At 50.3% G+C, this 14771-nt stretch overlaps 2 protein-coding genes across 4 annotated transcripts in view; one reads left to right on the top strand and one right to left on the bottom strand.

Moving 5' to 3' along the window:
- Xpo7 (exportin 7) overlaps positions 1-3024 on the bottom strand; it is a 92290-nt gene extending 89266 nt beyond the window's left edge. For both annotated transcript variants that reach the window (XM_063234838.1, XM_063234839.1), the window contains exon 1: positions 2992-3024. In XM_063234838.1, the coding sequence (XP_063090908.1) occupies positions 2992-3009 (18 nt within the window). In that variant the 5' untranslated portion in view covers positions 3010-3024. The remainder of the gene's footprint in view (positions 1-2991) is intronic.
- A 355-nt stretch (positions 3025-3379) lies between these two features.
- On the top strand, positions 3380-14548 carry Dok2 (docking protein 2). Of its 2 annotated transcripts, none has more exons than XM_003479650.5 (5): positions 3380-10237; positions 11222-11503; positions 11741-11828; positions 12651-12835; positions 13479-14548. In XM_003479650.5, the coding sequence occupies exons 1-5, from the start codon at positions 10166-10168 to the stop codon at positions 14088-14090; spliced, it is 1239 nt and encodes a 412-aa protein (XP_003479698.1). In that variant the 5' UTR covers positions 3380-10165; the 3' UTR covers positions 14091-14548. The 2 variants fall into 2 exon arrangements, with proteins under 2 accessions (XP_003479698.1, XP_023417311.2); XM_023561543.2 differs by having other exon boundaries at positions 10103-10237; positions 11132-11503.
- Positions 14549-14771: the final 223 nt, after the last annotated feature.

The following is a 14771-nucleotide window of genomic DNA, read 5'->3' as shown; positions in this document are numbered from 1 at the left end:
AGACCAGGAGTACAGAGGAACTGCTTTAAGGCCACTGTTCTAAAAAGACACTTGAGTGGCTGGGGATATAGCTCAGCAGCATAGTGCCTGCCTGGCAAGTGCAAGATCCTGAGTTGGATTCCTGGTACTAAAAAGATAGTCATGCGTCACTAAAAAGACGCTTGACTATGACAACAATAGAGTTCATGATTCTTGCCTTACTGAAGTTTTACAGCACTTAAAATCTCCCATAAAATATGTCACTGATAGTGGCACGTGCCTATAATCCCAGCACTCCACAGGCTGAGGCAGGACAATTACTGTGAGTTCCAGGTCAGCCTGCGCTACATAGTGAATTCAAGACTAGCCTGGAACTACATAGCAAGAACCTGTTTCAAACACACACACACACACACACACACACACACACACACACACACACTGCTATAAAACACAACCTTAACAAGAGAGATGTCTGCTTCAGACTGAGTGGTTCAGACAATCATACAACACTTGTTTAGCATCAGAAAATAAAAACAAAAAAGCTCACCCTGGTGGTTCAGACAAGTACCAGACACACAATGACTCAACTATTTAGTTCCACATATGCAGCTTTCAAACAATCACTATATTAATCTGTAACAGACTCCTTTACTAAACTTATGTTCAAACAGTTTTATGAGTAAAGTATTCCCTTTTGATGCACTGGAGACTGCTCTTTATTTACTTGGTCTACCTGGGGGATAGTGTATCTTTTTCATGGGAAGGTTTTCTGTTACAATAAAGTGCTACCTTAAAGTTGGTGAGTATCCTGTAATAAAACTAACCTGGTGGTCCAATAAGAAAAGCGCATGCACTATGTCCCAATCTTTCCAAAGAGGGGGAAATTCACTTACAAATTTATCCTGTTAATACAATCTAGACCATTAAAGACTAATAGCTCTTCAAAGTCAATAAATAGTAAAAATGATGCACTGACAAGCATGTTCCCTTTTGTTTTGAAAAGATAATTTCCACTCTGGGGCTAGAGATATAGCTGAGCAGCTTAAGTGCCTGCCTAGCAAGTTCAAGGTGCTGAGTTCGATTCCCAGTACCAAGAATTAAAACACACACACACACACACACACACACACACACAACAACAACAACAACAAAAATCAACTCTGGTAGATTTATTTTTGGGTGGGCCAGAGAAAAACAAAAATTTTACTAAAAATAAGTGACCTTTTTTCCCGGTGGCACGAAAATGCTGTTAGGATTGCTTTGTATTCTGACTTTCTAACAACTAGGAATGACAATCTGAGCTTCAAAACTGTGGAAAGATCATAAAAAAGGGATGCTTCCTTACTGGAGACAGAACAGACAGATGCAGTCATAAAAGTACCAACTTTCTCTGCAGTCCAAAGCATCTTTCAGAAAAGCTATTCAAATTATGTTCTGGAATGCTCACAGTAATTTTGCTCAGTAAATAAGAACACGGAAACCAAAATTTTAAAAAAGACATATCCACTTGGCATTAAGCACATTTCACATCAGTCCTATGCTTTGGTTCTGTCTCTTTAAGTGCCAGAAGTAACTTGGGTCTAGCTACTCCTTTAAAATGCAAGAATTAAAAAAAAAAAAATCATACAAACTCCTTCCTGCTTCTCAGAAATGGCTGCTATCAGAGAAGCCACACTATTATTGTTATCATTTTGTATCAAGTTTTACTGCTATTTCTGAATTAGGTCCATCATACTGGCTTCAAAACACAAATCTTGGGGTCTTCCATTTGTGGTTAACTTTAATAGAATTCTGTCCCAGTAACTTGTCCTTCACACTCCAAAGATCTACCTACTTTCCTGATTCCAGGAGTGGAAAATGAACCTTTTCTTTAGTTTCTTCTGTCCCAAAAAGATGGGCAGAAATCACACCCCTCCAGCTTCACGCAGACATATTAGGAATCAAATCATAATTTTTACTTGAGAAACGATGCCATACAGCATGTACACATAAAGGCGGCACTGCGTTCCAGTTCTAATCTTTACTTTGCACAACACAGTATCTGTGAGGCTGGTTATGCAGAAAATCTGAAGGTTCCTGACAACAGATTTGCATCCGTGACTGTCATAAAAATATCTGATTGAAGGCACAGAGAAGGAAAACTTTATCTAGTTTATGAGAAATACCCCACACTCCTCTCACTACTACAAGATTTGGTGTGAGCATTCTCCCCGCCCCCCTCCCCCAGGCCTGTGCTGTGTCTTTGAGGAAAAGTGGCCTGGCCCAACACTCGACCCGGGCAGGTCTGGAGCCAGATCGCAACCTTCCCGAGCACTGGGTGCTTCCAATCCCGCAGCTCTCGGTTTAGACACACCCCCCTCTACCCCGCGTTTCGCAGGAGGTGTGGGCGCTGAACTCCTTCTCCTTGGACAGGGGGACTTGCAGTGAGGTGGGCCGAAGCCCGAGCTCCCATTTTGGAGGACAGGGGCGCCTGGCCCTCCCGGTGGCGCGATCTGAACGTGGGAGCAGAGGGAGCACAGAATAGGGGCACAGGAGGCCTGAGTGGGGTCTCGCGCATTTGGGGGGCGTGAGAAGGAAGGAGGCGGGAAAGACTCTGAAAGCGAGGCTCGGCGGAGCGAGGTCCTCTTTTTGTTACCTGTGTGGGGACGGCGGCGTGACGGGGAGCGCCCCTCAGTACAGACAGTCGGGGATCCCCCGCGCTCCCCGCCGGGGTGGGGTGGGGGGGCCGAGGACTAGCCTGAGGCCCCAGCCAGCGGATCGGGCGCCGCAGCCGTGCGCCAATCCTGCTTCTCTAGCGCCGGCGCTTGGCGCGGGGCCGGATGGGAGGGAGTGGAAGAGGCCCCCGGCCCAGGAGGCGGGAAAGGCCCCGGAGCCGCGGGACGGGCGGCGGCTCGCGAGCAGCGAGTTGCCGCGACGAGGCCTGGCGCGTCCCGGGCCCGGGGGCCGCGTGCGCCCCCCACACCCCTCCCCACTCTCCGCGGCCGCCCCCTCCCCCGCGGCTCCTCTCACCTGCACATGATCCGCCATTTTGCTCCATTCATGCTCCTCTCTGGCCCCCCCTCCCCCCCAGCGCGCACCTCGGCCGGGGCTACCGCCGCCGCTGCCGCCGCCGTCGCCGCTGCGCCTGCGCGTTGGGGGCTCGTCGCGCTACGCTTGCGGCGTAGCGCCGTCCGGCTGCGCACGCTCCAGCGGGGCCCGTCGCGGTTGGAGAATGCGCAGCGCCGCTGGGACGGCGTACAGGGGCGGGCGACGTCAGCGGCCTGGAGACGCCGGGTGGGAGGAAAGAGCTGGGGGAGGGGGGACGCGAGGGAGGGGAGCTGGGGGAACAAAGCTTTGTTTACATGGGTTTTAAAGGCACCGCGCTCGCTCAGGCGGGAGGCGCGCGCTGGTGTGGGAGCCAGTCCTTCCTTCGGTTGCTCCCTGTGGTGAGAGCTCCTGGATGGTGGCAGGGTCGTCCCCGGGGCATTGCTTTCTGCCCACGTGTCTTTTCCTTGCCTTGCTCCAGACGCCTGCACACATACCCCGCCGCGCATCCTGGGTGACACTACCCGGGAGAGGGGTTGTCCCACCCAGGATACCTGGGCTATTCATTCCTTTCCAATGCATTGCTCTCTATAGGGTCGAAATAGATTTGTGTCTGTGTAGCCTTCTTTTCCTGTGGATCGGGGCCACTGGTCTCTAATCTGTGTTTCAATCCCAGTAGCGATCTCCTGGCTTTCATTTCTGTCCTCTGCAAACAGTCATGGACGTACAGTAGCTGCCAAATGGTGATGATAACCCACAGGCGGCACCATGTTAGTTTTCTGAAAGTGATTGTTATCTTAACTGATATTCTAGGTGCTTCCTGAGTGGGGCAGACACCATCGTGAGCGGTGATGAGGGTGGGTTTCAAGACCCTGGGCTCAACGTGAGTGGGAAAGTCAGCGTTCTGGTCCGTAGAGGCCAGTTCCACCTTTCCCGGTAGGAGCCGTGTTGGATAATGCGGGTTCCTGCTTTTTATGTGATTTTTGCCTTCCTTTCAAGGACCTTAGAGTAGATTATAGTAGATTTTAGGGTCATAGGCTGTTCGAAACTTATATTTCTTGTGCACGCGATGCAAATGATGGGATAGTGGATTGCCCTTTGTGTTGTGGATATAGTGGATTAATGTTCAGTATTCATTTCAACCTTTATCTGCCTAATGTGTCTGTCTTCCTGGTTCGCAAAGGTAGGGCAGCTTAAAACTACATTACCCAGAAGTCCTTGTAGCTAGGGTTCCGTATGCCGGTTGGCTCAAGCAATGAGACTGACTCAGGATTTAGGAAGCAAAAGTGAGGCAGAACTTTTGACCGTCCTGGGGAGCTTATCGATGGTCGTATCTGTTGGTTTCTGTGAATGTGGGTTTGCAACAAACTTCCGGTGTCCAGTCATTAGGTGGAGTCAAGGGCTTCCTGACTCTCTTACACTACAGTGGTATATTGGAGTTTCAGTCGCATGGCTGTTTTGGGATTCCCTGATTGGTTGATTGGTTAGAATTTACGAAATAGGGAAAGAAACTCCTAACCTGTCAGATGTCTAGTAGGAGTTCCTGTTCTCTAAAATCGAATAATGAATTTTAGAAACAATGGAAGTTAAAAGCAGGGCATATTTATTGAGGGAAAGAAAGCTTCTGTCGGAGAGAGAGATAGAGGGATCCCTAGTGAGTTAAGTGCCTGCCTTTTCTAGGAATTTTTCTAGAGCAAATCCAAGAGGCTGGTCCAAGGTGGGAAAAAATCGGAATCGCAAAGAGGGCATGAGGTGGAAAAAACTATGGTCAATCAGTAAGAGTACCAGGATAATTGCTCAGGTAAAATTAATTAAATGGGGAAGCAAGTGACATAGCAAGCTGGTATGAATACAAAATAAGGGCTTTTCCTATAAGGGATTGGTGACCCTTTGTGGCTTCCTTAAGGTGATTGATACCTATATAGAATATCAACCCCTGATGTTTATCCTTAGTAAGTATATGGGTGCATTTGTTTTATCTTTTGTCTTAAGGTCTGGCCCTCAGTGGAGGTGCTTGTTTCCCCCATATTCGCAAGGTATATCTGGCCTTGTGCACTGGCTTCTTTGAGGGACCAGCCCTATCTGAATGCCTGTAATATTTCTCCCTGACTTAGCTGTCTATAACAGTTACAGCTTCCAGGTGAGCCAAACACAAATCTTCCCCTCCCCATATATTTATTTCTCCCATTCTCTTCCCCGTGTCAGTACTTATCCTTCTGCTCCAAATAAACATCAAAAGAGTCCAAGAGATGCGCCCCACCCAAGGGGGCCTGGAATTTATGGCAGTCCTTTTGCCTCAGCCTTCTAAGTGCTGGGATACAAGCATGCACCAGGGTTTATTTTGATTTTAATCTCCCACATGCAGCTATTGAGAAGCTACATCTGATGTTTACTCTTGTGTTAGTTACTTTTCTCGCATTGCTTGGACAAAATATCTGATGCCCAAGATTAAAGAAGGAAAGGTTTATTTAGCTTACAGTTTGTGCAAGTTTCAGTCCATAATCTGCTGGGTCCAGGGCAGGGTAGTTTATGGCAGAGGGCAACAGCTCATGGTGGTGGCAGATACCAAAAGCAACAAGAGCAAAAAGGGAGGAGCATGCAAGAAGACTCTGTTACTTATATTGTATGTAGGCACACCCACTGTAAGGTGTGTATAGCACACATACACATATTCCCAGCATTGGACCGTGAATCAGTCACAAACTATAGAAGCCTGCTGCCATGACTGCATGAAGCTTTGGGGGGACATCCAAACACAAACCATAACAACCTAAACTGGCTCCTCTTTAGCTCCATTCCTAGCATCCTGGTCCAAGTCATCATTGTGTTTCTCCTTGGCATTGATGCTAGGTTCCTGACTACTTTCCCCACTTTGTGTCTTACTCCTTGATAATCAATTTAAAACCATTATATATAGATAATTTACTACTTCATTTAAAATTCTGGTTGGGGATATAGCACACTGGTACAGGTGTCTGCCTGGCAGTCATGGAGTCATGAATTCAATCTCTGATACAAAAAATAGAATAAAATAAAATCCTTACATAGCTTCCTATTACATTTAGAATCCAAATCTTTGCAGTAGCTCAAGATTAGACTTTCCTTCAACCATACCTACCCTGATCACTTTAGCCTTCTTGCAGATTATATTTCTCTTAGAAGGGTTCCAAAACTAACTCCATCCCCACCCTCTGCTTTTCTTCTAATATTGGGAATTGAACTCCAGGCTTTTGCACTGAGCTATATCCATAGACTTTTTTATGTTTTATTTTGAGACAGTGTCTCACTAAGTTGTTCCAGCTAGGTTTGAATCTGTGATCCCACTGCTTTAGCCTCCTAGAGTTCTGGGATTACAAATGTGTGTCACCATGCCTGGCTGGATTCTCTCTTTTCAATAGTGCCCCCTTATCTATGGTGGATATATTCCTAGGTTGGAAGCCTAAAACTGCAGACAGTACCAAACTATGTACTGTATTTTCTCAATATGTAATTATGATAGTAAGCGATTAACAATAGGTAATAATAAAATAAAGTGACTATAACAGTATACAGTAATAAAAGTTACTTGTGTCCAGGTGTGGTGGTGCATGCCTATAGTCCCAGCACTTGGGAGACTGAGACAGGGATCCTTACAAGATCAAGGGCAGCCTGAACTGTATAGCAAGACCCTGTCACAAAAAGACAAAAAATTACTTGTGAATTGTTCATTTCTGCAGTTTTCTGCTTCATATTTTGGACCATGGTCTCTGAAACCTAGGATAAGTACATTTAATGGAGAAAAAGGAGGGGCTAGGAATGCAACTCCAAGAATTCTTCCCCTCATAGTCTGGGAGCCAGTAGGGGTGTAGGATGCAGGGATGAGAGCTTCCAGAATCTTTGTTCTTCTGCTTCTTCGCCAAATCTTTCATCCTTCTCAGGCTCACATTTTTCTCTGGCCACTCTATGCCTACTTTGCTTTGTGTGCTGAGAGCTGTCCAGTGTGCAGCTGCCTCTACCTATTGCAGCATCAGTGGGGCACCTAATTCCCAAGCCTACCCAAGAAGCAGATGTAGTCTCCCCTGCTCTTTCCTTTGTAGCCCCAGAGAAAGCCTCACAGACCCTTTTGTGTTAAAGGTTTGGTTGCTAATCACTGGTGAGAATAGTAAAAGGTTGTGAAGTTCTTGGAGTTGTGGTCCGCTCCTAAGTCCTGCTGAGAGAAACCATTGTAAAGGAAAGGATCCCAGTGGCTTGTAGTTGAGGCACAGGTCAGGTTTGTGTACCCCTTCCTCTCCAGGGAAAGTGAACAGCCTCCGTGGTGTATTCCAAGCCCCACCCGTGCCTCTGTAAACCACTGGGATCTTTTCCTCTGTGATGCTTTTTCTTCTTGTCACTGGTGCCTGGAAATCCTAAGGTCCCTGATTGTTGCCATGATGTCTGTAACCCTGTTCACAGGACTCTCCTGAGGTTACACAGAAGATACTGGTTTGTGCTTCCACTTCAGAATCCCCTCAAGTCCTGCTAGGCAGGGCAGAGCTTGGCAGATGGTGGGTAATTTAAGTACAAATTGCTCTTTGTACTGCTGCGTATCTGCTGCAGACAATAGCTATAGGAGGAGGACTTGCCCAGCTTCGATGGCATGGGAGGGCAGGTCGGTGTCTGGATAACCTTGGGCTCAGGCCTCCAGGTTTAAACAGTTTCCAAGAAATCTGATAGGCTCGGGCGCCCCCCTGTGGTTCCCATGGGGAAGAAGAGCTGCGTGGCAGAAGAATCTCTGCTTGGAGTGTACCCCTACCCCCCAACCCCAGGCAGCTAGCATCTCAGGGCTGCCTCCCGACCTACTGACCTACTATGTCAGAGTTTGCTCTTTTTTTTTTGCCCCCTTCAGTTCTGGGGGTTGAACCCAGGGCCTTCACACTGAGCTACACCCCCAGCCCTTTCTATTTTATATTTTGAGACTAGATTTCCCTCATTTGCTGTGTTGCCCAGACTGGGCTTGAACTTCTGATTCTCCTGCCTCAGCCTCCCAGAGTTCTGGGATTACAGATGTGTACTACCAAGCTCGGCTTCAGAATTTGGACTCTAACCAAGATCTGCACACTGAACTTTTTTTTTTTTTTTTTTTTTTTGTGTGTGTTTTTCGTTTTTATCGGTACCAGGGATCGAACTCACGACTGCCTGATTGCAAGGCAGGTGCTTTGCCGCAGAGCTAAATCCCCAGCCCCGCACACTGAACTTTGAAGGGCACTGCCCTGGCAGACTCCAAGATGACCCTAAATGCTCTTTTTATCTGATGAGGCAAAGATCACACAGCTTCTAGGCAAAGCTGCCGCTGCTGAGGGGCTCTGGAGATTGCACAGGCCACATCCTATTTCATATCCTAATGTTTCTTCCCAAGACATGTTTTCCCATGCCAACATTTATGGTTTTCTTTTGGGCTTTGCATGAGCCTGAGTAGAGTGATTCTGCCCCCTGAGCCATCCATTTGTCTTTCCAGGCCATTTTGGCCCTATACATGGCAGTAGAGCAGAAGGCTTGAGTTGTGCAGAGCCCTGCGAACCTCACTGGGGCAACAGAACTCCTGTGGTAGAGGAAATGGGCCCAGTTATATAAGCATGCTTGATGAGATTGACCCCAGGAGTGTCGCTCTAATTCTTAAATTCCCCCAACAGTTCTGCTTTGTACCTCTATCTGTTTTGCTTCTTCAAGCCATAAGATAGATTTCTCCTGGAGCTTGGCTTTTCCTGAAATAGTGTACCTTCTTGCGTGGAGTCTGGACTCTGCTTAGGACAAAGGTTAGCAAAACTTTGCATGAGATATTGGAAGCCTTGGGCTTTACGTGTTTCTCTCCCTCCCCCAACCCAGTGCTGTGACCTTAGGCAAGTTGCAAGCAGGTGTGTTCATGCCCACCCTGCCTTTTGTCAAGGGGTATAGTATGGCTCATGAAAGAGAGAAATTGAACCGGGCATGTGTTGCAGACCAGAAGTTCAAGCCCAACCTGGGGAGTTTAGTAATTTAGCAAGACCCTACTTCAAACATAGAAAGGGCTGGAATGTAGCTCAATTGAAGGCCCTTCATTCAGTCCCCACTATGATGTGTGTGCATATGTAGGGGTGGGAGTGGACCTAGAAGCTTTGGGAAATGTGAGGCTACAGTAATTTAACTTAAATTCTTAGAGGAACCAGGTGTGATGGTGCATGCTTATGAACCCAGCACCCTGGGAGTAGAGGCAGACGGATTGCAAAGTTGAGCCCAGGATGGAAAATATAAGTCAAGTGACCTTGACTCAAATTAAATAAAAAATTTAAAAAGGCTGGAGCTGTAAATCAGTGTGAAGGCCCTGGATTCGATCCTCCGTCCTGCCCCCCCCCCCAAATCCAAAGCCCCTAAGAGTCTTTCCAATGCTTATGTGGGCTGGAAAGGAGAACTGTAGCAGACAAGATGTACTTGGGGAGGAAGCTGTTTCTCCAGAGGGCCGTTTGGGTTTCAGCTTTGTGCGTGTCATTGTGGGGAGGTGGAGAGTGGCCCACGCAGCAGAAAGGTGCATCTGTGTATGTGTGAAGTGGTGTCAGGCCGTGTGCACACATGTGAAGTCCCCTCTGTCTCTGTGTGCAGTGCTGTGCGTGGGATTCAGCTCTTTCTCAGTCGAGACACCTGGGTTCCGGTTTGGTGGCCTTGAAGGAGTCCCTTAGACTTTCCCATACCTGAGTTTTCTCCCTTTTTCAGTTAGTGAATTGTAGTGGTTGATTCCTAAGGTCTCTTCCTGCTCTGCCATGCTCAGTCCCCAGCTTGAGTCCAGGGATTTCTGCTACTCGTTTTACTGTCTAATTTAGTTTCTGAGTCTCTTCACTACTTTGGGCCAGCCACTCCGCACGTCAGCTTCTATACCTGAATTGTTACTCCGCGAAGAGCTTGAATTTGGCTTTTCTGGAAATACTATGTTACTCACTGGAAATGCAGGAAGCTTGAGCATGAAACTTACTCTTCAAAAAAAAAAAAAAAACAACACAGCAAGAAACCACAGGGCCTATCAGCCTGTCGTCATCAAGCAGACTAGAATAGTGCAGAAAACCCTAGGCAGAGAGGAAATGAACTTGAGAGAAGGGGGAACGCAGGCGGAGACGACAGAGGAGAGGAAGAGGCTGGAGCCACAGCAGGAGCGCAGGAGGCCGGGCGGGCGGCAATGGTCAGGATGGAGGAGGTGGCTGTGAAGCAAGGCTCTCTGCATCTCCAGCAGCAGCAGACTTTTGGCAAGGTGAAAGCAAGCCCCGGCTGGGGCTGGGCTGAGCGGGCCACTTTGGGGAGCTTCCAGAAATCCTGGGGTGGTGCAGTGTGTGATAGCCTAACCTTTGTGGGGCCAGTCCATCTACCAAGGTGGACAAGTGGTCAGCCTTGGGAGGGCTCTTTCCTTACTCAGGCTTGTGTCCCAAACCAGGCCTCAAAGCAGTCCCCAAACTGTGCTCTTTGCTGCTGCGAGTTGTTTGTCCTTGTGGGAGGTGGGGGAGGAAGGAGGTACTGCCTCAATTCCTCCTTCTTTGTTGATGTCCAGTGGGTACACCTTGGAAGGGAATGGAGGGGAGAGTTGGGGGAGTTCAGGATTCAGCGGGGGTTCCTTCCCTATGTCACACCCTAGTGGAGTAGGCTTGGCTGGGTTAAGCTGGGGCCCGAGAACATCCAACCTCCTTCGTCCCTGGCCTGTCTGAAAGAGGAAGTCCTTCCCTTGCTGACCCACACCCACTCCTTCATGTCCCCCACCCCCACTGAAGCAGTGAAGCAGAAGGGGGTAGTGGGAAGTTCTTGGGTTTGGGCCTTCCTCACACCTGTCCTCAGTGAAGATGATGTCTCTGGGCTGTGCTGGGTGGTTCTTTTCATTCCTCTTGGCTTCTGTGACCTCTCCCCAGCCCAGCCCAGCCCAGCACCTGCCCAGCTGAGCATCCAGCCTGTCCTCCTGCAGTCTGGGTCTGCAGGGGCCATTCCCGTGCTTCTCAGTGCCCTGGGCAATCCCTGCCAGCCTCGCAGCCTCCTCCTGTGGCACGCCAGGCTCCTCTCCAGCTTTCTCATTCCTGAGCTTCCATCTCTGTCATCTGCTCAGCTTCCTACTGTCCTGCGATCATTCTTTCTCTCTCTCCATCTCTGCTTGCCACCCCAGTCCCCCCTGGTGGCCCCTGCTTTCACCTTTGGTCACCATCTCCATCTCTGGTGGACTTCTCTTGGCTCTCTCCTCCCACACCTGGCTCAGAAGTGGCGCCGGTTCTCAGCTGTGCTGTATGGAGAGTCAGGCTCTGCTTTGGCCCGTCTGGAACTCCATGAGGGACCAGAGAAGTTGCGACGAGGAGAGGCTGCCCGGAAGGTCATCCGCCTCAGTGACTGCCTGCGAGTGGTCGAGGGGGGCGGGGAGGCCAGCAGTCCCCGGGACACCAGTGCCTTTATTCTGGAGACCAAGGAGCGCCTGTACCTGCTGGCAGCACCCAGTGCAGAGCGAGATGACTGGATGCAGGCCATCTGCCTCCTGGCCTTCCCTGTGAGTCACCCTGGGGTGCAGAAAGGGTGGCAGCACGCAGGGGAGGGGAGTGTTAGGCACTTCCTGTGGGCAAGTGGTAGAAGAGTCGAGGTTAGGATGCTGGGGCACCTCCTTGGTGGGGGAACCCCAACCCAAAGGACAGAGAGGGCTAGCAGGCTGGGCATGCCCCCAAGGAAAGCTGGGTCAAAGGGAGCCTTGGGATGGGTGCTGATGGTAAGACTGGGACCTCCTCCCCAGGGGCAGAAGAAGGAGTCCTTGGGACCAGATGAGAAGGATAGCTGGCCCCACATGGAGGAGAACGAACTATACAGCAGCTCAGTCACAGGTGAGGGGCAGCAGCTGTGTGCTGTCCTCGAGGTGTGGGTTCGGGTGGGAGGAGGTGTGGGGCTGCCCACCAAGTCTTCCTGCTTTGTGGTTGTCCCCTGTTGACCGGCCTCTTAGGCCTCTTATCAGCCTCTCCTGCTGGCTTCCGGGTGTAGACCAAGGTCAGGGGCTCCAGCTTGCTTTGAGTGATACCTTTGGCTCCCGCTGTCTTGCTGGACCCCGCTGATGGGCTGGGTACCCAGCTCAGGGTCTCTGGGGAGGATCCTGTTGTGGAACCTTCTCTGGCTGGGTCCTGAGCTGTGATCTCAAAACAAAACAAAACAAAACAATTGCTTTCTCTGTGGGTGTGGCTGTGCAAGGTGTCTGCCAGGCAACACCTGAAGCTGCCAGGCAGTCCCTGCCAGAGCTCCCTCTGTGTCTTCTGGGCTGGGGGCACTGAGAACCCTGTTTCCTGTCTTCTCTCTGAGCCTCACCATAGGGAGCATTATGTGAGGGCAGGGTTGGGCAGCTGTGGCATTCAGGGCACTGGAGCCAAGCTGCTGGTTCAGAGTGAGAGATGGGGTAGGGAGACCAGGCTGTGGTTCTGGCAACAGCAGCAGGAAGGATGTGGGCCTGAGATTGGGGCAGTGTAGCTGAGGGCATGGTGACTTCCATGCATTTTGGGGAATAACCTGGCCTACCAGATCCAGGCTGGGGGCATGGGTATGTGGATAACAATTTTCTAAATACCTTGGAGCATGCTCACTTAGAAAGGCCATGAGAAGCGAAGGAGGAAGGAGCTGCTTCCCATTAGCTACCTTCTTTTCCCCCTTCTCCTCTCCAGGGGTCTCCTGCAAGCAATTTGCTGTGACCATAAGACCCACAGAAGCCAGTGAGCGGTGCCGGCTTCGGGGTACCTATACCCTCCGTGCTGGGGTGAGCGCCCTGGAGCTATGGGCTGGCTCTGAGCCAGGCACCCAGCTGTATGACTGGCCCTACAGGTTTCTTCGGCGCTTTGGGCGGGACAAGGTGAGTAAGGGGCTATACTGGGACACATTGAAAGGTAAGATGAGTCCAGCTGGGTGTGGGGGCACATGCCTGTAATACCAGTTATTCAGAATGCCGAGGTAGGAGGATTGTACCCAGCCTGGCAACCTAGTGAGACCCTGTCTCAAAATAAAATACTTTGCAAAGGGTTAGGGATGTAGATCAGTGGTAGAGCAGTTGCCCAGCATACATGAGGTTCTGGTTTCTATTTACAGCACAAAAAAGAAACAGCCAAATAAGAAGGTAGTCAAGGAGCAGCAGAGGGCTGTGGAAGAGAGAGGGACTGGAGGAGGAAGGGAGGGCAGAGGGAAAGGAGAAAGACAGCAGAGGTGCTGGAGAAAGAGCCAGGGAGGGCAAAGGGGCGAAAGCTGCAAAGAGGCACTTGGGTGAGAAGGTGGAGGAGGAAGAATGAGGAGAGGTGGGGGACGTTGGAGGGAAAAGAGAGGCTGACGTTCCAGAGGATGAACTGTATGCCCAGCTCCATGCTCGGATGGAAGGGAGGGAAGTGAAGGCAGAAGAGAGGGGAAAACAAGGTCAGGGGGCCTGAGGGAGGCTCAGACAGTTCCTGGTGGAGGCCGGGCGGGCCCTGGGGCCTGTCAGTAACCCCTAATTCCCCTTGCTCCAGGTGACCTTTTCCTTCGAAGCTGGCCGGCGCTGTGTCTCTGGTGAGGGCAACTTTGAGTTTGAGACCCGGCAAGGCAATGAGATCTTCCTGGCCCTGGAACAGGCCATTGCTGCCCAGAAGGATGCTACCCCTCCTGTGCCCTCACTTGTGCCAGCTACAGTACCTACAGTGCCCACCGAGCTGCCCCGGCCTGAGAGCCCCTACTCCCAGCCCCACGACTTGCTCCCGCCACAGCCTTTGGCTAGTGCACGGGCACAGCCTGGCTTGCGGCCCCCGGAGAGCGAGTATGCTGTGCCCTTCGATGCAGTGGCCCGTTCACTGAGCAAGAGCTTACAGAGCATCCTTGCAAGTCCTTCCCCACTCTCGGCAGACCCTTTCTATGACAGCATTGAGGAGGCTAAGGCCCCTGTGCCTGACCACATCTATGATGAGCCCGAGGGCGTGGCCACCCTGTCCCTGTATGACATCCCACAGGAATCCCCGGGGCAAGCATGGAGGAGGAAGGCCACAGTAGATGGGGGTCCCAGTGATTCCCAGAAGGACTGCTCTGTATTGGGCTGGCCACAGGGGACTGAGTATGACAATGTTGTACTTAAGAAAGGTTCAAAATGAATGGGCATCAAGGAGTGTGGCCATGCTGAAATGTACCCCAGGAAGGGGGTCAGAGGTCAGGGAAGAGAAGGGCTGGGGAAGGCATGCCTCCTCTTGCAACTTCTACTAGGGAGTCCTCTGGCCACTGCAAGGGACCCCTCCCTCTGCCTCTTCTGGGGCCCCTGACTTCTTGGCCAATGAACGTTCTTTCCCAGAGGCCCCTGGGTGAGTCACCAGCCTAGAGCAGGAAGAGTGTGTTGAAGAGACCCACCCCCCTCCTACTCCTTTTCCACTTCCCCCTCGCTTTCCTGGCCCCTAAAAGGAGGCTGGGTCATTTAGGGCAGAGAACAAAAGCATGTCCATGAATCGCCCTAGTCAGTGTCCTCTTCCTGGAACAGCTCTTGTCCCAGGTTCCCGAGCGATGACTGCAGCTTTTTGCAGGTTTTAGATTTCTCTGGCATTAAAATGTTTCTGAAATATTTCTGTGTGGCCTGAGTGCTGTGGTGTGGGATTGAGATAGGGGAGGAGGAATAAAGATAGATAGAAAATGAGGATATAAGGAAAACTGTAATTTTATTTTGTTTTATTTACTCATTTATTTTTAATTTTGAAACTGTAACAAAATTGTTGAAAAGATTGCAACTTCAGAACACGAAGTCACTCAAGGTTACCCATGTGTGTACCCATGGCTTTATTCCCAGG

The sequence above is a fragment of the Cavia porcellus genome, unplaced genomic scaffold (assembly GCF_034190915.1).
Source record: "Cavia porcellus strain 051 isolate PalLab524CR breed Dunkin Hartley unplaced genomic scaffold, mCavPor4.1 scaffold_24, whole genome shotgun sequence".
Classification (NCBI taxonomy): domain Eukaryota; kingdom Metazoa; phylum Chordata; class Mammalia; order Rodentia; family Caviidae; genus Cavia; species Cavia porcellus.
Note: the sequence above shows the minus strand (reverse complement) of the source record. Positions and strands in the feature narration are given on the sequence as shown.

Bases quoted from the DNA above. Each gene is read 5' to 3' on its own strand.
- Dok2 (XM_023561543.2), top strand. From the start codon at position 10,166: ATGGTCAGGATGGAGGAGGTGGCTGTGAAGCAAGGCTCTCTGCATCTC. The intron at 11,504-11,740 runs GTGAGTCACCCT...CCTCCTCCCCAG, and splicing joins TCTGCCTCCTGGCCTTCCCT to GGGCAGAAGAAGGAGTCCTT. The intron at 11,829-12,650 runs GTGAGGGGCAGC...TCTCCTCTCCAG, and splicing joins ATACAGCAGCTCAGTCACAG to GGGTCTCCTGCAAGCAATTT.